This window comes from Dromiciops gliroides, chromosome 1 (assembly GCF_019393635.1).
Source record: "Dromiciops gliroides isolate mDroGli1 chromosome 1, mDroGli1.pri, whole genome shotgun sequence".
NCBI classification, from domain to species: Eukaryota; Metazoa; Chordata; class Mammalia; order Microbiotheria; family Microbiotheriidae; genus Dromiciops; species Dromiciops gliroides.
Window position 1 is genome coordinate 518,364,374 of NC_057861.1, and position 24,873 is coordinate 518,389,246.

At 36.2% G+C, this 24,873-nt stretch overlaps 1 protein-coding gene across 9 annotated transcripts in view; it reads left to right on the forward strand.

Annotated features, from left to right (window-relative positions):
- Window positions 1–24,655, forward strand: part of APC (APC regulator of WNT signaling pathway) — a 149,538-nt gene extending 124,883 nt beyond the window's left edge. For all 9 annotated transcript variants that reach the window (XM_043978865.1, XM_043978864.1, XM_043978870.1 and 6 more), the window contains 5 exons: window positions 766–905; window positions 2,151–2,228; window positions 3,599–3,715; window positions 14,632–14,846; window positions 17,218–24,655. In XM_043978865.1, the coding sequence (XP_043834800.1) occupies window positions 766–905; window positions 2,151–2,228; window positions 3,599–3,715; window positions 14,632–14,846; window positions 17,218–23,794 (7,127 nt within the window). In that variant the 3' untranslated portion in view covers window positions 23,795–24,655. The remainder of the gene's footprint in view (window positions 1–765; window positions 906–2,150; window positions 2,229–3,598; window positions 3,716–14,631; window positions 14,847–17,217) is intronic.
- Window positions 24,656–24,873: the final 218 nt, after the last annotated feature.

Sequence of the window (24,873 nt, forward strand, 5' to 3'; positions counted from 1 at the left end):
TGATTGAAAGAACTTGGAATGTTTAGCCCATGCCTTCTTGATTTTATTATTCCCTTTTGGCCTCAATAACATTGGATTCATTTCCTTCAGGGAACAACAGTGACTCCCAATTCCCTTTCTCAGGATATAACTGAAAACACCAAAGCTATCATATAAGCAGAGTTTGGATTTATTTCCCTCATTGCATTAGGCTTTTCTTCTCATTCCTTCAGCCTTAAAAAAATCACCCTGAAATTTTTCTCTTGTTGGCTTTTTTCTGAACCAGAAAAGCACTGTGTTCTCTGAATACTCGGAATTCCATGGACATTTTCCCCTTTAGATCACATGTAAAAATTTTAAATGTGTCCAGACCCAACTTTGTTCTTTAGGGATTTAATATTTAACTTCATGCAGAAAAATATTCATTTTATTTTCACTCAGTATTTCTTGCATTGAAGCCAGTTCTTTGACCATGTCCATGGAAAGAGCATTGGATTTAGAATCAGAAGATCTGAATCTAAATAGTAGTTTTGCTATTTACTCTGTGACCTTAGATGAGTCACTTAGCATCAGTTTCCTTATCTGTAAAATGAGGGGGATGAACTATCCAACTGCTGAAGTACCTTCTAGTTCTAAGTATTTTTGTTTTTAATTCTAATGGAAAATTTTAGACTGTGTATTTTCATTATTTGAGATTTCTCTACTGATTAAAATGATAAAACTCTAGTACTAAATAATCATTTTTCATTTGAAATAAGTACCTTTATTCTTACTCTTTTAAAATAGGGGGACTACAGGCCATTGCAGAATTATTACAAGTAGACTGTGAAATGTATGGGCTTACTAATGACCACTATAGTGTTACATTAAGAAGATATGCTGGAATGGCTCTGACAAACTTGACTTTTGGAGATGTAGCAAACAAGGTAGGCTTTTATTTCATCTGGTGTTTATTTTTTATTTTTTTTTCACAGTATTTGGTTTTTTCCAATTACACATAAAGACAATTTTTAACATTCATTTTTTATAAAATTTTGATCTTCAAATTTCCCCCTCCCTCCTCTCTAAGATGGCAAGCAATTTGATATAGGTTATATATGTACAATCATGTAAAACCTATTTTCATATTAGTCATGTTGTGAAAGAAGAAATAGTTTGGAAAACAGTTACAGTTTGAAAAAGAAAAACCATGAAAAAAAGTGAAAATAGTATGCTTCAATCTGCATTCAGAATCCATCAGTTCTTTCTCTGGATATGGATAGCATTTTCCATCATGAGCCTTTTGGAATTGTCTTGGATCATTGTATTGCTGAGAAGAGTTAAGGCAATCATAGTTGATCATCATGCAATGTTGCTGTTACTGTGTAGAGTGTTCTCCTGGTTCAACTCATTTTCACTTTGCATCAGTTCATGTAAGTCTTTCCATGTCTTTCTGAAATCTGCCTGCTCATCATTTCTTATTGCACAGTAGCATTCCATTACATTCATATACTGCAACTCATTTGACCATTCCTCAGTTGATGGGCATCCCCCCAATTTCCACTTCTTTGCCACCACAAAAAGAGCTGCTTCAAATATTTTTGTATATGTAGGTCTTTGCCCCTTTTTAATTTCATCTGTTTTTATGAGTTTTCATGGGATCAGTGCAGTTTTCTATTTTTTGCCACTTTTAATTTTATGTCACTCATTCATATTAATCAAGACTTATCCTTTACATCACACGCCTTTACCCCCTTACCCAGTGGTCAAATGTCTGATTAAAAGCCATTGTGTATATACAATCAAGATGTTATCCTCTTTGAAGATACAATATATAGGATTCCATTTGTATAAATACAAACTACCAACTGCATTTCTGAGAGTATTTGGTGATTCAGGCAAATGTAATATGCACACTATCACATTGGCTACATTGGAACTCTTTTCTTGAAACTCTGCTTTTGACACATAATGGAAACTTATTATCCAACCAGAGTGAAGGAATGGAATGTGTTCTTCCAGTTATGTAAATTGTATTATAATTCTTTCTTGGGCAAAATGTCTTATGTAACTAAAATGAGGCACTTAAACTATAGTATTTGAAATTTCATCTCCAAAAGCAAAACATCAAACATGCTAAATATGAGGTTACCAGTTTGGCTGATCATCTCTTCTTTTTTGTTTATTCTTAGGCTACTCTGTGCTCTATGAAAGGCTGTATGAGAGCTCTTGTAGCCCAGTTGAAATCTGAAAGTGAAGACTTACAGCAGGTAACTTCTTTCTAAGGGATCAGTTATTTGTATGGGGGTGTGGGGGGAGGTATGGATATCGATTCCAAAAGCCAAAGTCTTTATTCCACTGAACTTAAATCCAAGGGATATCCTCACTAAATTTAGTGCTTAGTGCCTCATATTTGAAGAAAAATCTTAGCAGAGGTTTGACATGGTGCCTGTCTTTAAGTATTTTGAGGGCAGTCATTTTGAAAAGGGATTAGATTTACCCTGTCTTCAAAGGGCAAAACCAGAAGCAATATGGTAGGAATTGCAAAGATGCAAATTTAGGCTTGCTAACAAGAAAAACTGCTTAACAATGAGATTTATTTGGTATTGGTTGCCTCAAATGGTAATTGGATTGTGCCTCAATAGAGGCTTTTAAACAAAGAATGGATGTAACACTTATATTCTTGTGGGAATTTTTTCTTGTTTGGTTTAAATGAGATGACTCACTTTGAAATCCCTTTGTGATTTTGTGATTTCTGTCCTTGTTCCTGGCATTAAAGATACTGAACTCAGCATCAAAATGGAAATAATTCTCTTTTCCCTAAAACTTGCCTCTTCTTCAAACTTATTTATGTAAAACTTTATATGTGCATTTATAAAATAACTTATTTGTATAATAAATATATATATGTGTGTATACCCACACATACACACACATATATATATATATATATATAACTTATTTATAAAAAAAGCAACCTTATCCTTTTAGAGACCCAAGTCTTCTACCTTAGTATCTTCCTTGACTGTCTTCAATTTCCCTTCTCCTGAGTTTCCTAAAATACACATCTGTCTACATAACTCCCCAATAACTTCCTGTTACCTTTAGAATCAAAAATAAATTCCTCTGTTAAGCTAAATAAAGTCCTTTCCTACCTGGTCCCAACCTACCTTTACAAACTCATTATTCCCTTTCCTGAACTCTGTGACATAGCCAAATTGACCTTCTTACAGTTATTCAAACACAACACTCCATCTCCTGTCTCTGAGTCTTTCCCCTGGTTATCCTGCTGCCTGGAGTGTACTCTTTCCACATTCCTCTTCCTCTTAGAATCCACTTGTTTACCTAAAATTTTGTTAAGTGTCCCCTTCTACCTAAAGCTTTTCCTAATAGCCTAGCTGCTAGTGCCCTGCCAATTGAATTTATGTATTTTCTATATAATTATTAATCAGAATGTAGTATTCCCTCATTTTAATGTGAATTCATCTAGAACAGAGACTCTTTTCTTTTGTTTTCTTTGTATTCCAAATGCTTAGGTTAGTACTAGTTCATAGTAGGTCTTTAATAAATGCTTATTGGTAAGGATTATTTGATATGAAAAAGCAAATTTTCTTAAATGATTCCATTGACTATTTTGCAGGTCATTGCCAGTGTTTTAAGGAATTTGTCTTGGCGAGCTGATGTGAACAGTAAAAAGACTCTGCGTGAAGTTGGGAGTGTAAAGGCTTTAATGGAATGTGCTCTGGAAGTTAAAAAGGTACCCAAATAGACACTTGGTGTTGTAACATTGAGAAAATTCATTGAAGATTAATTAGCTTTAGCAATGCCTTCTCTAAAATCCTTCACCTTCCACCATGCCCAGCCCACCAGTCCTCTATTTTGGATCACTCTATCATCCATTTTATATATATAGTAGGGGAGGGGAAGTGTATTGATTAAGAATAGCATCAAAATGTCTGATACTATTCTCAAGTTCTTTCTCATATCCCGAAGTCTGAAACAGTTGTGGCTGTATTACCTAGAAATCGGAGAAAAGTGAGTCACACTTCTTACTCCCAGAAAGTATATCAAAAACCGTCTCTTTTTGATAGAAAAGCCTATTTGGTTCAGTGTTTTATAGAAATCTATTAGAACAAAGGCCAGGTGTTCTTTAACTGAAAGCAGCCAGGTTGCTCAGTGGACAGAGCACCAGATCTAGAGTCAGGAAAATTTCAGATATGGCCTCAGACACTCACTAGCTGTGTGAGCCTGGGCAACTCATTTGACCTCCATTTGCCTAATCCACTGGAGAAGGGAATGGCAAACCACTCCAGTATCTTTGCCAGGAAAACCCCATACGTAATCACAGAGTCAGGCATGACTTGAACAACAGCATTCCTTAATTGATAATTTAAGTGAGCATTGGAAAAAGAGTTTTCCTTGTCATTATTGCAAGCCACCTTTGCAGTTTTTCTAATTTCATTAACTTCTACATCAAATGGTCTCTTTACTTTTTAGACAGTTATAACAGGTTGGGTCTTTGACACATAATTACTTCCATCAAGGGTGGTTTCGCTTTTATTTTTCATATCTACTTTCTCTTCTACCTGATCCTGGTTATATATTTAAAATTGTTTTTTTTTTTTAATTTGTGGGGCAATGAAGGTTATTGCCCAGGATCATACAGCTAGGCCGGATTTGAACTCAGGTTCTCCTGAATCCAGGGCTGGTGCTTTATCCACTGCACCACCTAGCTGCCACCCAAAAAAAATAATCTGACCCTGGTTATAACTCTGTAACCCTGAGCAATATCTATATTCCACAGGTCACTCTCCATTGTTCTAAACATTCCTATTTCTCCTTTAATCCTTAATCCTTCCCTCATTAATTTGTCACTCTTGATTTTGCTTCATATTTCACCAAGAAAATAATATCTATCTTGCATGAATTCCCACATTTACTCGATCCCTTTAATTTCATATTATTCCTGTCTACATCTATTCTCTCATCCTTCTCTGAAATCTCAGGAAGAAATGTACTGTTTTTTCTCTTCAATTACTGTCCCTTCTACTCCAAAGCCCCATCTATCCACATCTACTCTAAAAGCTTCAGAGATATTTCCCCTTCTTTGTTCAGTATTTTCAATTTCTCCATTTTGGCTGGTTCCTTCACATCACCTTTTTTTCTTTAAAAAAATTTTATTCCGGGGCAGCTAGATGGCGCAGTGGATAAAGCACCGGCCCTGGAGTCAGGAGTACCTAAGTTCAAATCCGGCCTCAGACACTTAACACTTACTAGCTGTGTGACCCTGGGCAAGTCACTTAACCCCAATTGCCTCACTTTAAAAAAAAATTTTTTTATTCCAAATGTAACACTCACTAAAGACCATTTCTATACACACAGAACACACAAAAAAGCATTGTATATGAAACTTAAACTCCTTATCATGCTGCTTGTTTTTAAAAATGTACATAAGAAATCTGCATGTTACTTTCAAGACTATCCTGTTTATCTGTACTTCATTGGACTTCTTTTTATTTTATTTTTTCCTTTATTTTTTTGGGGGAAGTACCATTATTGCTAATCCCTCAGGCTTTCCTTTTGCTCTTACTCACTATATACAACTTGTGACTATCACATTTGTCAAGAGATGGCTAACTGTCTTACAGAGACATGGATGACCAATTGCATCAATCAGATCTCTTCAGTCTTTCAGAGTTGTTTTTCTTTATAGTATTGCTGTGTTTATATAAATTGTTCTTCTGGTTCTGTGCACTTCACTCTGCATCCTCTACCTAGGATTCTCTCAAGTTACCTCATCATTTACTATGATGCATTAATTTTCTGTATGTTCAGATACCACAGTTTGTTCAGCCATTCCTCATTTATCTAACAAGTCATCTGAGGAACCCCCTTAGATTCTTGTTCTTTGCTTTTCTTCTCTTCTTCCCTTTGAAATATTCCCCCTTTGTTTTATTTGTCTTCCCTCCCTTGAATGGCAACAACAAAAACAGCAGCTAATATTGATAAAGAACTTTAGGTTTGCAAAGTGTTTTGCATGTGCAACCTCATTTTATCCTTTCAATCCTATGAAGTAGTAGTTATTATTACTCTCATTTTACAGACAAGTAAACTAAGTCTGAGAGAGATGAAGTGATTTGTCCAGGGTCAAATAGCTAGTAAATGTTTAAGGGAGGATTAAAACTTGTCTTCTTTAGTCCTTAAATTGAACATTCTATCTTCTGTTACCTAGCTATGTCCCTTTTAAACACTCTCAGATACAGTTGTCTCCCTCTGGAGTTTGATGTATATCGTGTATGTTTTCAGTCCTCAGTTATCCATTTCAGATAAGAGTGAAGTTCATCTGATGCTCAATCCTGCCACCATGTTTGTATGCTCTTCTCACATACCCTAAGTATAAGAAATAACCAGTTCCACCCCTTCTTTTCTCTCTTCTATACAGGGTATATTCCTTCTTTTATCCTCCCTTATCTTTTCCCTTTTGAAAGCCACAAAACAGAACCATCCCCAAGTCTTCTGTCTTTCTTTTCTTTTCTTTTCTTTCCTTTTCTTTTTTTCAGGGCAATGGGGGTTAAGTGACTTGCCCAGGGTCTCTGTCTTTCTTACTTAATTCCCTCAATACCCTTTAAAGATATTAATGTTCTAAAGGGACCCTTGTTTCTTTGTTCCATATTAGATTCTAAGTACCACATGACTATATAGTTCCTTCCAATTGCTCAAATAAATTTATCAGGTTAGGTTTCTCTGAACTCTTGTGTTTCTTTTTCAGAATTCCTACTCAGCTATGATTTTTTTTCATCAGAAATGCTTGAAAATCCTCAGTTCCATTAAAATTCCATTCTTAGGATTATCCTCAGCTTTGTAATTGCTTCTTGGTTAGAAACCTATCTCTTTTGCCTTTTGGAGTATTATATTCCAAGATCTCTTCTAATTTATAGTCTTACATGGCCATGATTATGGTTCCTTGGTATTTCAGTGCTTCTTTCTGGATGCTTGCAGTATTTTTTCTTTGACTTTGGGATATGATTTGGTATGATTACTGGGTATTTTTCTTTTTAGTTTCTCTTGGGAGGTGATTAGTAAATTCTTTATATTTTTACTTTGTCTTCTGTTTCTATTAGATTTTTCATTTATGATTTCACAAAATATGTTATCTAGGCTCTTTATTTAAATTAATGGTTTTCAGAGAGTCCAGTGATTAAGTTATCTTTTTCTGATTCCCAAATAAATTCTTTCCTCTCCTTTCCTCCCTTCTTCTCCCTTTCTTCTTTTTCTCTCCTCCTTCCCCTTCTCTATATAAATATATATAAAATACATTTTCAATCTTTTGATTTTGTTCTATATTTCTTGCTCTCATGGAGTCGTTGATTTCTGTTTGGCTTATTCTAATTTCCAGTACAGTGCATTACTTGAGCAAAGTTCCTACTTTCTCTCCTAGTTATTCTCCTAGCTCTTTCCTCCAGCACTTTCATTTCATTTTTTTATCTTGTTTCGTTTCTTCTAAATATTCAAATAATCCTCGTGGAAAATCTATTTTTTCTTTTGTACTTTTGCTTAGTTATTACAAAGTTACTCACATCTTCTTTGTGAGGATCTGTAGATTTATAATAATTTTCTATACTGGTTGTTGTTTTCTTTGATTTATTCATATCTCTAATTCTGGTTTCTGAGTTGAGGCTTTGTGCCAGGACAAAGCTACACTTTTGGGTGGGCTGGGCAAGCCTGTTTGGTCTCGTTTGGGGATCCTTTGCTAACCGTCATCTCCCTAAATTAACTGCACTGTATCTTCAGCATACTTTCTGGCATCTCAGGACATTGTTAAGGATCTTGGAGCTTCTGGTCCTCAGGTGTCCCAGTCAGTAAGAATAATGTAGCAACACTCTTTTGGTGCTGCTTGCTGCTGCAGCTCTCCAATATTTCCACTCACCCTGGGGTTTTCTCAGGGGAGCTTTCCACTCTTGCTTTCCCCAGATGCAGAGCCTTGCAGGCTAAATATGTCCTGTCTCCAATCAGGGTGGGAAGCTCCTTTTCATTGGCACTAGCTTTGCTGGAGGGAAGGCCGCCCTCTCCTGCTTTATGTGCCCCTCCTCCTCCTTCTTGCCCATGGGTTTCTGAGTGACTTTTTGTAGAGTTCTGAGGTGGAATAAATCACATGCTGTAGTTTCTTGCTACTTGCTCTTCCATCTTCTGTATACTTTTCTTTTGTTTGTTTGTTTGTTTGTGGGGCAATGAGGTTTAAGTGACTTGCCCAAGACCACATAGCTAGTAAATGTCAAGTGTCTGAAGCCAGATTTGAACTCAGGACCTCCTGAATCCAGGGCTGGTGCTTTGTCTACTGTGCCACCCAGCTGCCCCGCTGTATACTTTTCTTTTTCTTTTCTTTTTTTTTTTTTTTTGTGAGGCAGTTGGTGTTAAGTGACTTGCCTAGGGTCACACAGCTAGTAAGTGATGAGTATCTGAGGTCGGATTTGAACTCAGGTCCTCCTGAATCCAGGGCTGGTTCTCTATCCACTGTGCCACCTAGCTGCTGCACCCCCCCACACACCCGCATACTTTTCTTAAGCCTTAGTTGGTTGAGTGCTACATCTGTCTCTTCAGAAAACTAACCTTTTCCTTTTTCTATCTAACCTGGTTTTCTTTATGGTTTCAGAATTTCATTATTGAGCCAAACCTTCTTCGACTAACTTTTTCCTTACAAAATTTTAGTCTATAAATTCCTACCTAGTCTTCCTTTGAACCTTTAGAACTTCTTGTGAAACTATTCCTGGCTTTCCTCTCCTTTATCACAAGCTATAAAAGGAAATATTCTCTTCCACAAAATCTCCATCATTTCCATTCAAATAACAGATTTGTCCCAGTTGATGAGAGTCAGATCCAGGATAAAATTTGCCATTGTTGGTCTTTATCTTAACTGATTATTTTTCCCCTCAAACCCTCCATCTTCCCAATTTCCCTATTTCTATTAAGGACACCAACATCCATTCCAAGTAGCCTAGTTCATACCATCAGAGACATTCTCAACTCCTTTCATTCCCTTACTCCTCAGCTGAAGGCAGCTAGGTACACAGTGGATACCGTGCCAGACCTGAAGTCAGGAAGATGTGAGTGCAAATCCAGCCTCAGACATTTTCTATCTGTGTGACCCTGAACAAGTCACTTAACTTCAATTTGCCTAAGTTTCCTCATCTGTAAAATGGAGATAACAATAGCAGCTATTTCTCAGTGTTGTTGTGAAGACAACGTGAAATAATCATTGTAAAGCACTTGGCACAGTGCCTGGCAATAGCAAATGCCATATAAATGTTAGCCATTTATTATTATTATTATTGATAGTGTTACCAAGTCTTGTCAACTCTACCTCTACAACATTTCTCAGCTTTCTGCTTTGCCCCACTCAAATGGCCATCACCTCTTGAATCCTCATTTATGAATAGGCTCCTAAGTGTTCTCCTAGCCTCTAGTCTCTCCTTTCTTCAATCTGTCTTCAACAAACCTGGGGGCAGCTTGGTGGCACACTTACTAGCTATTTGAACTTGGAGAAGTCACTGAACCCTGTTTCCTCATCTGTCAAATGAGCTGGAGAAAGAAATGGCAAACCACTCCAGTATCTTTGCCAAGAGTCAGATACAACTGAAAAACGACTCAACAATAACAACAACAACAAACTACAAATTTATATTCCTAAAGCACACCTCTGACTATGTCACACCTCTGCTCAAGAACTCCAATCTTGTTACTAGGATAAAACATAAATTCATCCATTTGGCTTTTAAAGCCTTTCAAAATTTGGCAGCAGCCTACCTTTCCAGACTTAATTAACAATTCTCTTCTTCATATATTGTACATTATATCAAAACTGGCTGCTAACTCCTCCCCAAACACAACATTGCATTAATCAACTCCTTGCAATAACAGTTTCACATGCCTAATATTTACTCCCACTTTACTTCACAGAATCTATAAAAGCTCAGTACTTCACTTCCTGTAGGTGGCCTATCCTGATCTCCTATTTCCAGTTGCTAGCACTTTTCTTCCTGGAAATTGCCTGATATATACTTTGTGTATTATTTTCTCTGCATATATTGTTTCTTCCTAATAAAATCTAAGCTCCTTGATGGCAGGGGCTATTTCATTTGTGTCTTGGTGCCAGGCATACAGCAAATGTACTTAATAAATGCTTATTGAGTTGATTGGTTCCTTCACCCTTTAAATAATGAAATTTATGATCAATGCAAGTCAAGAAATGATTAGCTGTTCTATGTTTAGCACAAAGGGAGATCCAGTAGGTGAAATAAGAGAATCTCCCATCACTTCTATACTATATTTTTTGCCAGACTTGTCATCCATTTCCTGAACTTCTCATCTGTTTCTTCTTTCTGTCCATATATTCTGTAGTGTACTCCAGTGATAGTATCCCCTTGATTCTTCTTAATTTTTATTTGTATGTTTACCATGCTTCCCCCACTCTGTTTCCTGGGTCTCTTTCATTGAGTATATATTAATATAAAATACCATCACTTTGTAATCCTTAGCAGTGCTTTTTTGTGTTCCCGTATGGATCATCAGGATTAGGAAGTCAGGTTCTTTGTCACATCTTGAGTACATTGCCTAGAAAGACAAAAAAACCAACTATTATTGTTATCCCATCAACAAGTAGCTGCACTGGTATCCCTAGGCAGGAAATAAGCAACTTCCACTACTTGTCATTCTCTCACTCTTCCTGGATGGTTTCTCATCTGGGAGTCCAAATGCCAAGAACTAGAAACTCAGCTCAAAGCAAAGGAAGACAAGAACAAGGGGCTGCTGAAGGAACTACAGTAGATGAGTGCTCAAGAACACTGTGAAGGAGCAAGAAAAGAAGTACCTAGAAGATCTGAAGCTGAAGACCACAAGCTGAGTGAGCTGGAGCAGTGTGCCAGTACCATCACATTATAGCTGCATACCTCCAAGAAGAAGCTGGGGATGATGTCACTGGCCATTGTCCCTCCAGCAGAACTGCCACTGCCAACTACAAACCAATTCCCCCTAAAGATGAGCTCCCAGAAACGAGGTGGCACCAAATTAAAAGGAATCTCTTGGTTTTGTTAAACCCAGGGTTCGAGGAAGTCTACAGAATGGAGTTGGAGAGCCAGAAACACCTTTTATGAGAGTCACTGGATTCCATGCCTGACCTCACTCCATTTCTGCTTAGACTAGGAGTCTGCCGAGGTTCACCTTGTCAAAGGCCTTTAGCTATCCCTTCCATTGATTTGGAATAGCCAGCGAAAAGCTGCACAAAGCACATATTGGGGTGGCCCGTTGGATCCATCATGTCACACTCCCCAGGGTTCAGCCTGATGTGGAAATACTAGCAGCAGATTAGATTAACAGAAGCACAATTGTAAGTTCTGTGATCATTTTTAGGAAAGAAAATTTCACCTACCACATTTAAAAAAAAAAGTCTAATTATTCTCCTTCCCCTTCTTCTCTCTCACCCTTTAACAAAAGCAAAATATGATTGTATTTCTAATGCAGAATATGTATTTACCAAATGCTGTGGCCAAATACCTGTGTATCCGAATGCTTCCTTCTAACCCTGTTCCATTTAATTAAAGTGTACATTTGGACAGAACAAGCCACAACCTGCATTATTAATGTTAGTGAAACCAAATAAAATTGGTACATGTATAAACTTACATAGAATATCCCTTCAGAATCTCATGTATATAACAGTTGCTAATACCCCAGTGGAGAGTATTGCTATTTCATGACAAACCTTTTACAGGCAGCATTGAAAACAATGCAGGTATATGTATACTTCAAAAGGAACTATATATAATTGACATTACTCTCGTGTTGCTTTGACCCTAATATGTATTCATATATTTTGTTGTATTTTATTCAAAATTTTGAACACCCAACAAACTTTATATTCTAAACTTGCTTTTTTAAAAAACATCTCGCAGACAAATGTGTCCAAAAGTGTAAATGTGTAATATGTAAACTCTTTTGGAATATATCCAGTTGCTATAAAATTTATACATCACTGTTTAGAAAGCAACTGTTTTAGGGGCAGCTAAGTGGTACAGTGGATAAAGCACTGGCCCTGGGTTCAGGAGGACCTGAATTCAAACCCAGCCTCAGACACTGGGCACTTAATAGCTGTGCGACCTTGGGCAAGTCACTTAGCCCTCATTGGCCCACCAAAAAAAAAAAAAAAAAAAGAGGAAAAGAAAAGAGAAAGTAACTGTTTTGTCTCCTTCATTCTTTTTTCATAGTATTTTATTTTTTCCCAACTACATGTAAAAGGCAATTTTTAACATTCATTTTTTTAAAAAAAATTTTGTTTTCCAAATTTTCTTTCTCTCCTGTCCATGGTAAGCAATTTTATATAGGTTATGTATGTGCAGTCATTTAAAACACATTTCTATATTAGTCATGTTGTGAAAGAAACAGACAAAAAGAAAAGAACATGAAAAAAATAAAGTGAAAATAGTATTCTTTGATCTACATTCATATTCCATCAGTTCTTTCTCTGGATGTGGATAGCATTTTTCATCATTAGTCCTTTGGTATTGTCTTGTATCATTGACTGAGAATAGCTAAGTCATTCATAATTGATCATCATACAGTGTTGCTGTTACTGTATATAATGTTCTCCTGGTTCTGCTCACTTCACTTTTCATCCGTTCATTTAAGTGTTTCCAGATTTTTGTGAAATCTGCCTTTTTGTCAGTTCTTAAAGCACAGTATTATTCCATCACAATCATATACAACAACTTGTTCAGCCATTTCCCAGTTGATGTGCATCCCTTCCATTTCCAATTCTTTGCCACCACAAAAAGAACTGCTATAAATACTTTTGTACAAATGGGTCCTTCCCACTTAACACTTACTAGCTGTGTGACCCTGGGCAAATCACTTAACCCCAATTGCCTCACTAAAAACAAACAAACAAAATGGGTCCTTCCCTATCCCCCCCCCACCACTTTTTTTTAATCTCTTTGGGATACAGACCTAGTAATGGTATTACTGCATCAGTTGACCTTTGAGCATAGTTCCTATTGCTTTCCACAATGGTTAGATCAATTCACAACTCCACCAATAATGCATTATTGTTCCAATTTTCCCATATCTTCTCCAACATTTATCATTTTCCTTGCTGGTCATATTAGCCAATTTGATAGGTGTAAGAGGGTAGTTCAGAGTTGTTTGTATCTGAATTTCTCTAACCTGTAATTATTTAGAGCATTTTTTCATATGACTATAGATAGCTTTGATTTCTTCATTTGAAAACTGTCTATTCATATACTTTGACCATTTGTCAGTTTGTGAACAATATATTTTTATAAATTTGACTCAGTTCTCTATATATTTGAGAAATAAGGCCTTTATCAGAGACACTTGCTATAAAAATTGTTTCCCAGCTTTCTGCTTTTCTTACAATCTTGATTGTGTTGGTTTTGTTTATCCAAACCTTTCAAATTTAACATAATCAAAATTATCCATTTTATATTTCATAATGTTTTATCTCATTCATTCTTTGAGAGACAAGCAACTATATCCTTATAGCATCAAACTTTTTTTCCCCTTATTTGGCATTCTTATACCCTGCAGCCTACTAACCCACCTGTTTTTCAAATACTTTTTCCTTCTTGATTTGTACACTAAAGCCTTCCTTAAAACTGGATCTCTCTTGTCTCCTAAGTGAAGTTTAGAACCTGTTTCTGCCATTCAGGGCCTTCCAAAACATAATGCCACCTTATTTTTCTCTCATAACACACACACACACACACACAAAATATGCTGTATTTACAGTCTAACTGAATAGCTCACAGCTCTCTCATAAGACACTATATTTTCATGTATACTCACAAATACCCTCACTTTACTTATTGAAATCCAACTCATCTTAAAAAACTCATTCAAGTGCCACGTGGTTGGTGTTAATAATATTTCCCTTAGATCGCCAATAATACTTTGGTTTGTAATTCTCTACTACAGTTATCAGGTACTTTTGTGTATTCATAATATCCTTGTTGGTATTTTATTCCCCCACTAACCTGTTAGCTTCTTAAGAGACTATCTTATTTAAAGAGTCCATGTCTTATCTAATTTTTACTTCCACAACACAGTTTACTGCACACAATAAGCTCTTAATAAATTTTAGTGCCCTTCTGTATCTGATTAGATGTTATGACTGGATGCTTAGTAAATATTTATTGAAGGATTGATATTTGCTAAAAAGAAAAGTCCAAGGTCAGAGGTTAGACAAATTTTCACCAGTCATCATGGTCTTTGTATACTTAGAATATGGCTGTTAGTACCACAGCTTAACTTATTCTCATGGTATATTTTATCATTGTTTTATCAGTTTTTATTATTTTGCAATGTTTTATAATTTTAAGCCCTTTGTAAGATATTCCTTTATAGAACTACTTAATGTCTAGATTGCTGTGGTCTTTAAGTACCTTAAAGTTTTTATGTTGATTTTTAAAAATAATAATATTCCTGAATTATTGATCTCCTAATTCCCCTTTAGTATTTTATTTAGACTCTCAAAAATGAGGATGTCAGAGGGAAAATTCCGAAGGTTTTAAATGTGAATAAGTATCATTCTAAAGAAAGCAATTATAAGCTCTAAGAGACAAATTTTATATCTGATTAGATGTTATGTATTGTATTTCTTTATAGGAATCCACCCTCAAAAGCGTACTGAGTGCCTTATGGAATTTGTCAGCACATTGCACTGAAAATAAAGCTGATATCTGTGCTGTTGATGGTGCTCTTGCATTTTTGGTTGGCACGCTAACTTACCGGAGCCAAACAAATACTTTAGCCATCATTGAGAGTGGAGGTGGGATATTGCGGAATGTGTCTAGCTTGATAGCCACAAATGAGGAACACAGGTATATAGATAAATAATATGTGTATATACATGTGCATATTTCCGAATGAACTTAAATAAAAATGTTAATTCCATGCTCAAAATGTACATATTTATGAGCAGATACCTTATTTCAAAATGAACTTAAATAAAATTCAATTCCTTACCCAAAATGTATATGCTTATAAGCAGATAGCTATGAATTTATTCATATTGCTACACTAGAACAAAGTATATTTATTAGTAATTGTTCAAGGCATAGTATTTTAAAAGAGCACAAGACTAGTAGTTAGAAGACGTAAGTTTTGCCCCAGCTCTATGACCATTAGCTATGTGACCTTGGGGCAGTCACTGAATCTTTGTGAGCCTCAGTGACAATTAAATGAAATTTTTATATAGATATAAGTAGGTAGATAGATAGATAGATGATAGGTGTTCCTTTGTGAACTATAAAATTCTAGGTAAACATGTAGTCTTAAGATCATGAAAATGCTTGACTTATCTAATACTTGTTTAACTGGACATTCTAAAGTTCCAAAGGCTCATCAGACTTCAGAAGATAGAATTTAATTTAGTTTTGACAAGGTGGTCTAAATCTCCACCCCTTAGCCCTCAAAAAATAAGGCATTTGCAGCATTCAGTGCATATAGATAGGAAAAATATAATGATTAATCCAAGATAGAGGGATACCTGACCCTATTAATAAAGTATATCAGGAACTGAAAGAATTAATTTTATTGAGGATAATAGCTCAAATTCTTACTGCTGGTTATAATTTTATTTAACTTAACTTTTTAATATAGCCAGTTACTGAGACTGCTAGAATGTCCAAAGGGTTATTCGAACTCCAGAAGCACCTAGAACCCCTCTGTTATATACATGGAGAAATGAGGGTAGAAGGAGGAAGGTGTAAGGAATGATATCCTTGCATAGTACAGGAACCTGGAGACTCACTTGTGGGGCAAATTCTAAATCTAGTCTCTGTTTTCTAATTTATGGCATTTGAGAGAAATGCCAAGACCAGATTCAGAGTATTGATCTATTATGCCAGTGAAGGAGATATTTGTGGCAATAGATCTTACCAACCAAGTCAGAAGCCCACTGGCATTAGAAATATTAGCATTCAGTGGGTTCTTATTTGTTAAAGCCAGAGAGAGTAAAAAGCTTAGAGTCAATTGCACTAAAGAATCTTGGTCAGAGGTTTCTAGTTCAAGTTTTAGTCTTCGCCTTCCCTGTTGGCAGGGAGAGTATCTAGTTATCCCAAAGAGATATTCCCAAACTGGGTTTGAAAATTTCTCAAAATATAATTAATTTAAATTCAGATGAATTTTAATATACATATATAACTTTAATATATTTACTATATAATGTATTTATTAGTGTATCATATTTTTATATTAATTATTAATTCTATTGATATATTGAATGATTGTATGATATATTAATATATGCTATGTTTGTTATTAATACTATTAGCATGTATTTTAAAAATATTATTATAATAAAGCACTTCTTTGGTACCAAAAAAAGCAGACCTACAAAATCAAGGATAGTTCAGTGGGGTGCCATGTCTCTGAAAAGATTAGGAATTCATAACTTAAAAATCCTGAGTATATTATACTCAATATTATATTATATATTGTACCCTCTTTACCACACATGTAGAGAACAACCTGTCCATTTTCACCACCCCTTCCAAAAAATGTAAATAGTTTAGCCTAAGAGTGGTTCTTATCCTCTCCCTTTTTTTTGGTCATGATTCCTTTGACAGTCTGGTGAAGCCTATGGACCCCTTCTCCGAATAATGCTTTTAAATGCATAAAATTTTTATATATATATGTATATATATATAATTACAAAGGAAACCAATTATATAAAAATGTAACTTTCAAAATATTTTAAGAAACAAGTCCACACTCCCCAGGGTTAAGAACCCCTGGCTTACCCTGTGTACAAACATACTTTTTTTTTTCTTTGGCCTGGGCAAAGGAATAGTCAACTGCATGAGTTTGAAGGATATTTGGTACTTAAATTTGAAAGTAGTGGTATTTGTGAATATAGTAAATATATCTACTCACTTTTAAAAAGAAGCAAAATGGGCTTTGGAGAAATGAGATGAGATGGTAGAACAGAATTTTTATATTAACCTCTTCATTTCTTTCAGTCTATCCTGTCAAGATTATTTTAAAAGATAGCTTTAGGAAAATAAGAAAGCAGTAACTGAAAATTTGTGGGATGTTTTGGAATTCAATTATTACTTGTCCTATTTTGAAGTAATCTTAATGTCATTTTTTTAAAAAGAGGCCCGAACTCAAATTTTGTTTATATTGGAAATATGTATTATTTAAATTGACCTTAATAATTTTTGCTTTACTATTTTCTTTGTATTTTAGGCAAATCTTGAGAGAAAACAGTTGCTTACAAACGCTGTTACAACACTTAAAGTCTCATAGTTTAACAATAGTTAGCAATGCATGTGGAACTTTGTGGAATCTCTCAGCAAGAAACACTAAAGACCAAGAAGCATTATGGGACATGGGAGCAGTTAGTATGCTTAAGAACCTAATTCACTCGAAGCACAAAATGATTGCTATGGGAAGTGCTGCAGCATTGAGGAATCTTATGGCAAACAGACCTGCAAAGTATAAAGATGCTAATATTATGTCTCCTGGTTCAAGCTTGCCATCTCTTCATGTCAGAAAGCAAAAAGCACTAGAAGCAGAATTAGATGCTCAACATTTATCTGAGACTTTTGACAATATTGACAATTTAAGTCCCAAGACGTCTCATCGTAATAAACAGAGACATAAACAAAATTTATATGGTGAATATGCTTTTGATATTAATCGTCATGAGGACAGTAGGTCAGACAATTTTAATACTGGAAATATGACTGTACTTTCACCATATTTAAATACTACAGTTTTGCCAGGATCCTCTTCATCAAGGACAAGTTTGGAAAGCTCTCGATCTGAAAAAGACCGGAGCTTAGACAGAGAACGAGGAATTGGACTAAGCACCTTTCATCCAGCAACAGAAAATTCTGGAAACTCTTCAAAGCGAATAGGATTGCAGATCTCTACTGCTACAGCCCAGATTGCTAAAGTCATGGAAGAAGTATCAGGAATTCATGCACAAGAAGACCAAGGTTCGGGATCTACAACAGAATTACATTGTATAGCTGAAGAGAGGAGCACATTGAGAAGAGCATCTGCTGCTCATGCACATTCAAACACTTACAACTTTTCCAAATCAGATAATTCAAACAGAACATGCCCTATGCCTTATGCCAAAATGGAATATAAGAGATCTTCAAATGATAGTTTAAATAGTGTTAGTAGCAGTGATGGCTATGGTAAAAGAGGTCAAATGAAACCCTCTATTGAATCCTATTCTGGGGATGATGAAAGTAAATTTTGTAGTTATGGGCAGTATCCAGCTGATTTAGCTCATAAAATTCATAGTGCAAATCATATGGATGATAATGACGAAGAATTGGATACCCCAATAAATTATAGCCTTAAATATTCAGATGAACAGTTAAATTCTGGAAGACAAAGTCCTTCACAGAATGAAAGATGGGCAAGACCAAAACATATAATAGAAGATGAAATCAAACAAAATGAACAGAGACAGTCAAGGGGTCAAAACACACCCTTTTCTGCATATAATGAAAGTACTGATGACAAGCATATCAAGTTTCAATCACGTTTTGGACAGCAAGAATGTGTTTCTCCATATAGATCAAGAGGAGCTAGTGGATCAGAACAAAATCGAGTTAGTTCAAATCATGGACTTAATCAAAAAGTCAACCAGTCTTTGTGTCATGAAGATGATTATGATGAAGATAAACCAACCAACTACAGTGAACGTTATTCTGAAGAGGAACAGCATGAAGAAGAAGACAGACCAACAAATTATAGCATAAAATATAACGAAGAAGAACATCATGTGGATCAACCTATTGATTATAGTTTAAAATATGCAGCAGATATTACTTCTTCCTCACAGAAGCCATCTTTTTCATTCTCAAAAAGTTCATCTGTACAAAGTAATAAAACAGATCACATCTCTTCGAGTGGTGGGAACACATCAACTACTTCAGCTAGTACCAAAAGGCAGAATCAGCTTCATCCAAGTTCAGCACAGAATAGAAGTAGTCAGACTCAGAAAACTGCCTCTTGTAAAACTTCTTCTATTAACCAGGAAACAATACAGACTTATTGTGTGGAAGATACACCAATATGTTTTTCAAGATGTAGTTCATTATCTTCTTTGTCATCTGCTGAAGATGAAATAGGACGGGATCAGACAACCCGTGGGACAGAGACTGCTAATAATCTACAGATAGCAGAACTGAAAGAAAACAGTGGAAGTGTGTCAACTGATGATACAATAAGTGAAGTTCCATCAACATCACAACATATTCGAACCAAAGCCAACAGACTCCAAACTGCTAATTTATCTCCTTCAGACTCAGCCAGACATAAAGCTGTTGAATTTTCTTCAGGTGCCAAATCTCCAGCAAAAAGTGGTGCTCAGACACCTAAAAGTCCTCCAGAGCATTATGTTCAAGAGACTCCACTCATGTTTAGCAGATGTACTTCTGTCAGTTCACTAGATAGTTTTGAGAGTCGTTCAATTGCAAGTTCTGTTCAAAGTGAACCCTGCAGTGGAATGGTGAGTGGCATCATAAGCCCTAGTGACCTTCCAGATAGTCCTGGACAAACCATGCCACCAAGTAGAAGTAAAACCCCACCTCCTCCTCAACCTGTACAAACTAAGAGAGAGGTAACAAAAAGTAAAATACCTAACACTGAAAAGAGAGAAAGTGGACCTAGGCAAGCTGCTGTAAATGCTGCAGTTCAAAGAGTCCAGGTGCTACCTGATGCTGACACCCTATTACATTTTGCTACAGAAAGTACTCCTGATGGATTTTCTTGTTCATCTAGTTTAAGTGCTCTGAGTCTTGATGAACCTTTCATACAGAAAGATGTGGAATTAAGAATAATGCCCCCCGTACAGGAAAATGACCATGGCAATGAAACAGAACCTGAACAGCTAGAAGATGTAAATGAAAACAAGGAGAAAAAGGCAGAGAAACCTACTGAATCTGAGAAAGACATACTAGATGACTCTGATGATGATGATATTGAAATATTAGAAGAATGTATTATCTCTGCCATGCCAACGAAATCTTCACGTAAAGCCAAAAAGCCTTCACAAGCTGCTTCAAAAATCCCTCCTCCAGTGGCCAGGAAACCAAGTCAGCTCCCTGTATACAAACTTCTTCCTTCACAAAACAGGTTGCAGGCTCAAAAACATGTTAGTTTTACTCCTGGAGATGATATGCCACGGGTATATTGTGTGGAAGGCACACCTATAAACTTTTCCACAGCTACATCTCTAAGTGATCTCACAATAGAATCACCTCCAAATGAGCTGGCTGTTATTGAAAGTACTAGCACAGGGGGACAGTTAGGAGAGTTTGAAAAAAGAGATACTATTCCTACAGAAGGCAGAAGTACAGATGACATTCAAACAGGAAAAGCTCCAAATGTAACTACCTCTGCATTAGATGACAACAAAACAGAGGAAGGTGAAATCCTTGCTGAGTGCATTAATTCAGCTATGCCTAAAGGAAAGAGTCACAAGCCTTTCCGTGTTAAGAAGATAATGGATCAGATTCAACAAGCATCAGCATCTACATCTGGAAATAGTAAAAGCCCACAAGACAGTGAGAAAAAGAAACCTACATCACCAGTAAAGCCAATGCCACAAAGCGTTGAATATAGAGCTCGTATAAGAAAAAATGCAGAAGCAAAAAATTTGAATGTTGAAAGATCTTATTCAGATAACAAGGATTCAAAGAAACTGAACTTGAAAAACAATCCAAGAGACTTTATCGATAAGCTTCCAAATAATGAAGAGCGTGTGAGAGGAAGCTTTACTTTTGATTCTCCACATCACTATACACCCATTGAGGGAACTCCTTACTGTTTCTCACGAAATGATTCTTTGAGTTCTCTTGACTTTGATGATGATGATGTTGACCTTTCCAGGGAAAAGGCAGAGTTGAAAGGAAAAGAAGCTAAGGAAACAGAAGCTAAAGTTAATAACCATATAGAGTTAACATCAAACCAACAGTCAAATAATAGAACACAGATTTGTACAAAACAACCAACAGATCGAAGTCAGTCTAAACCCTTGCTACAGAAGCAGTCCACTTTTCCTCAGTCATCCAAAGATATGCCAGACAGAGGAGCAGCTACAGATGAAAAGTTACAGAATTTTGCAATTGAAAATACCCCTGTTTGCTTTTCTCGAAATTCATCTCTGAGTTCTCTCAGCGACATTGACCAAGAAAATAACAATAACAAAGAAAGTGAACCTACTAAACCGACTGAGCCACCTGACTCACAAGTAGAGCCAAATAGACCTCAGACATCAGGTTATGCTCCTAAGTCATTCCATGTTGAAGATACTCCCGTTTGTTTTTCTAGAAATAGTTCTCTTAGTTCTCTTAGCATAGACTCTGAAGATGACCTTTTGCAAGAATGTATCAGTTCTGCAATGCCAAAAAAGAAAAAGCCATCGAGGTTCAAAGGTGATGATGAAAAGCCTACTCCTAGAAATATGGATGGCATATTAGCAGAAGATTTGACATTAGATTTGAGAGAAATACAGAGACCAGATTCAGAGCATGGTTTTTCTCCCGATTCAGAGAACTTTGATTGGAAAGCTATTCAAGAAGGTGCAAATTCTATAGTGAGTAGTTTACATCAAGCTGCTGCTGCTGCTTGTTTATCTAGACAAGCTTCATCTGATTCTGATTCCATTCTTTCACTAAAATCAGGTATTTCTCTCGGATCACCATTTCATCTTACACCTGATCAAGAGGAAAAACCCTTTACAAGTAATAAAGGTCCACGAATTCTAAAGCCTGGGGAGAAAAGTACATTGGAAACTAAAAAAATCGAGTCTGAAAATAAAGGAATCAAAGGAGGAAAAAAAGTTTATAAAAGTTTGATCACTGGAAAAGTTCGTTCTAATTCAGAAGTTTCAAGCCAGTTGAAACAACCCCTGCAAACAAATATGCCTTCAATTTCTCGAGGAAGGACAATGATTCATATTCCAGGAATCCGAAATAGCTCTTCAAGTACAAGTCCAGTTTCCAAAAAGGGCCCATCCCTCAAAACCCCAGCTTCTAAAAGCCCCAATGAGGGTCCAGCATCTAGTACTTCTCCGAGAGGAGCTAAGCCTTCAGTGAAATCAGAATTAAGTCCTTTGACCAGGCAGACATCCCAACCAGGTGGTTCAAGTAAAGCACCTTCTAGATCAGGATCTAGAGATTCAACTCCTTCAAGACCATCTCAACAACCATTGAGTAGACCTATGCAGTCTCCAGGACGAAACTCAATTTCTCCTGGTAGAAATGGAATAAGTCCTCCTAACAAATTGTCTCAGCTGCCACGGACATCATCCCCCAGTACTGCTTCAACTAAGTCCTCAGGTTCAGGGAAAATGTCATATACATCTCCAGGAAGACAGATGAGCCAGCAAAACCTTAATAAGCAAACAGGTTTATCCAAGAATGCTAGTAATATACCCAGAAGTGAATCTGCCTCCAAAGGACTAAATCAGATAACTAACAGCAATGGAACTAATAAAAAAGTTGAACTTTCTAGAATGTCTTCAACGAAATCTAGTGGAAGTGAATCTGACAGATCAGAAAGACCTGTTTTAGTGCGTCAGTCAACTTTCATCAAAGAAACTCCAAGCCCAACACTAAGGAGAAAATTGGAGGAGTCTGCATCATTTGAATCTTTGTCTTCATCTTCTAGACCAGATTCTCCTACTAGATCCCAGGTACAGACTCCAGTTTTAAGTCCATCCCTTCCTGATATGTCTTTATCCACACATTCATCCGTTCAGACTGGTGGTTGGCGAAAACTCCCACCTAATCTTAATCCTTCTATAGAGTTTAATGATGGAAGATCAACAAAGCGCCATGATATAGCTCGCTCCCATTCCGAAAGCCCTTCTAGACTTCCAATTAATAGGTCAGGAACTTGGAAACGTGAGCACAGTAAGCATTCATCATCACTTCCTCGTGTAAGCACTTGGAGAAGAACTGGAAGTTCCTCCTCAATTCTCTCTGCTTCATCAGAATCCAGTGAAAAGGCAAAAAGTGAAGATGAAAAACATGTGAGCTCATTTCTGGGAACAAAACAGACTAAAGAAAACCAAGGGCCAGCAAAAGGAACTTGGAGAAAAATAAAAGAAAATGAAATGACTCCCATAAGTAGTGTTTCCCAGGTTACTTCCTCAGGTGCTACAAATGGTGCTGATTCAAAGACTTTAATTTATCAAATGGCACCTGCTGTCTCCAAGACAGAAGATGTATGGGTAAGAATTGAGGACTGTCCCATTAATAACCCTAGATCAGGAAGATCTCCTACTGGAAATACACCCCCAGTGATTGACACTGTTTCAGAAAAGGTTACTTCTAGTAATAAAGATTCAAAAGATAATCAGGGAAAACCAAATGGGGGTAATGGCAGCAGTGCTCCCGCTCGCACTGTAGGCTTAGAAAACCGTCTGAATTCATTCATTCAGATAGATAGCCCAGACAAAAAGGCTACTGAAACAAAATCAGGACAAGGCAATCTTGTCCCTACACCAGAGACTAGTGAAAGTTCTATTGCTGAGCGTACACCGTTCAGTTCTACTAACTCAAGCAAACACAGTTCACCTAGTGGAACTGTTGCTGCCAGGGTGACTCCTTTCAATTACAATCCAAGTCCTAGGAAAAGCAGTGCAGATAGCAGTTCAGCCCGCCCATCACAGATCCCTACACCAGTAAATAATAGCACAAAAAAACGAGATTCCAAAACTGAAAACACAGAATCTAGTGGAGCTCAAAGCCCTAAGCGCCATTCTGGGTCTTACCTGGTAACTTCTGTTTAAAAGAACTAAAATGGTGAAACAAAGAAAATTATGTATTATTTACAACTGTTATGTAGAAATTTTGTTTTGAATGAAACTTTAAGAAATAAGAATTTTTTTGTAAATAGATTGATTCTTGCTAGAGGGTCTTTGTTCTGGAAGCCATATTTAATAGTATACTTTGTCTTCACTGGTCATATTTTGGAGGGACACTTGATAGTTTAGAGGAAAATTGGTAAAGCAAGTATATTTGTACAGTATGTTTTACATGTATTTAAGTAGCATCCCATACCATGATCCTTTAATTATTGCTTGTCTTAAAATAATGAACACTACAGATTAGAGGGTACAATATATTGCTGTGTATCAATCATTTCTAGATTATAAAATGACTAAACTTATATCAGGGAGAAATTGGTATTATTTATGCAAAAAAACAAAACTCAAGTTTAGTATACTCAAGAGTCCATCTAATCAAAAAATTAATCATGTGACTGTGAAATTCACAGTAATATGGTTCCAAATGAACAAATTTTCCCAGCTTGCTCTTCTGCATGAATGAAACTGATGGTTCAATTTCTGAAGTAATGATTAACAGTTCTGTGGTCACATAATGTGCATAGATAGCTATGGTGTAAAAATTTACACTAGTTTGTGCTCTTAAAAAAAAGGAAATCTGTGTAACAATAAAACCTTGAATGAAATTATTTTACCTGAATTAGATTTTATCTGAAAGTAGGTAGAATTAATTTTTGCTATGCTGTAACTTGTTGTATATTCTGGTATTTGAGGTGAGATGGCTGCTCTTTTATTAATGAGACATGCGTTATGTCTCAACAGAAACTAAATGAACAATTTAGAATAAATTATTGCTGTATGTAAACTGTGTGTTACTGAAATCTGTATTTGAAGGGTCTTATTTCACATTTGCTTAGTCATTTTGAAAGCTTATATGCAGTTTCTTCAAGCCCTATGCATTTAGAGTAAAATTTCTCCTGCTGTATTAAAGCAGCTTGTTGAAGAAAGCTGTATAAATTATGCAGTGGCACTTATTCCTCAGTTTACTATGTTCCTTTGTATGATAAGATTTGAAAGTGTCT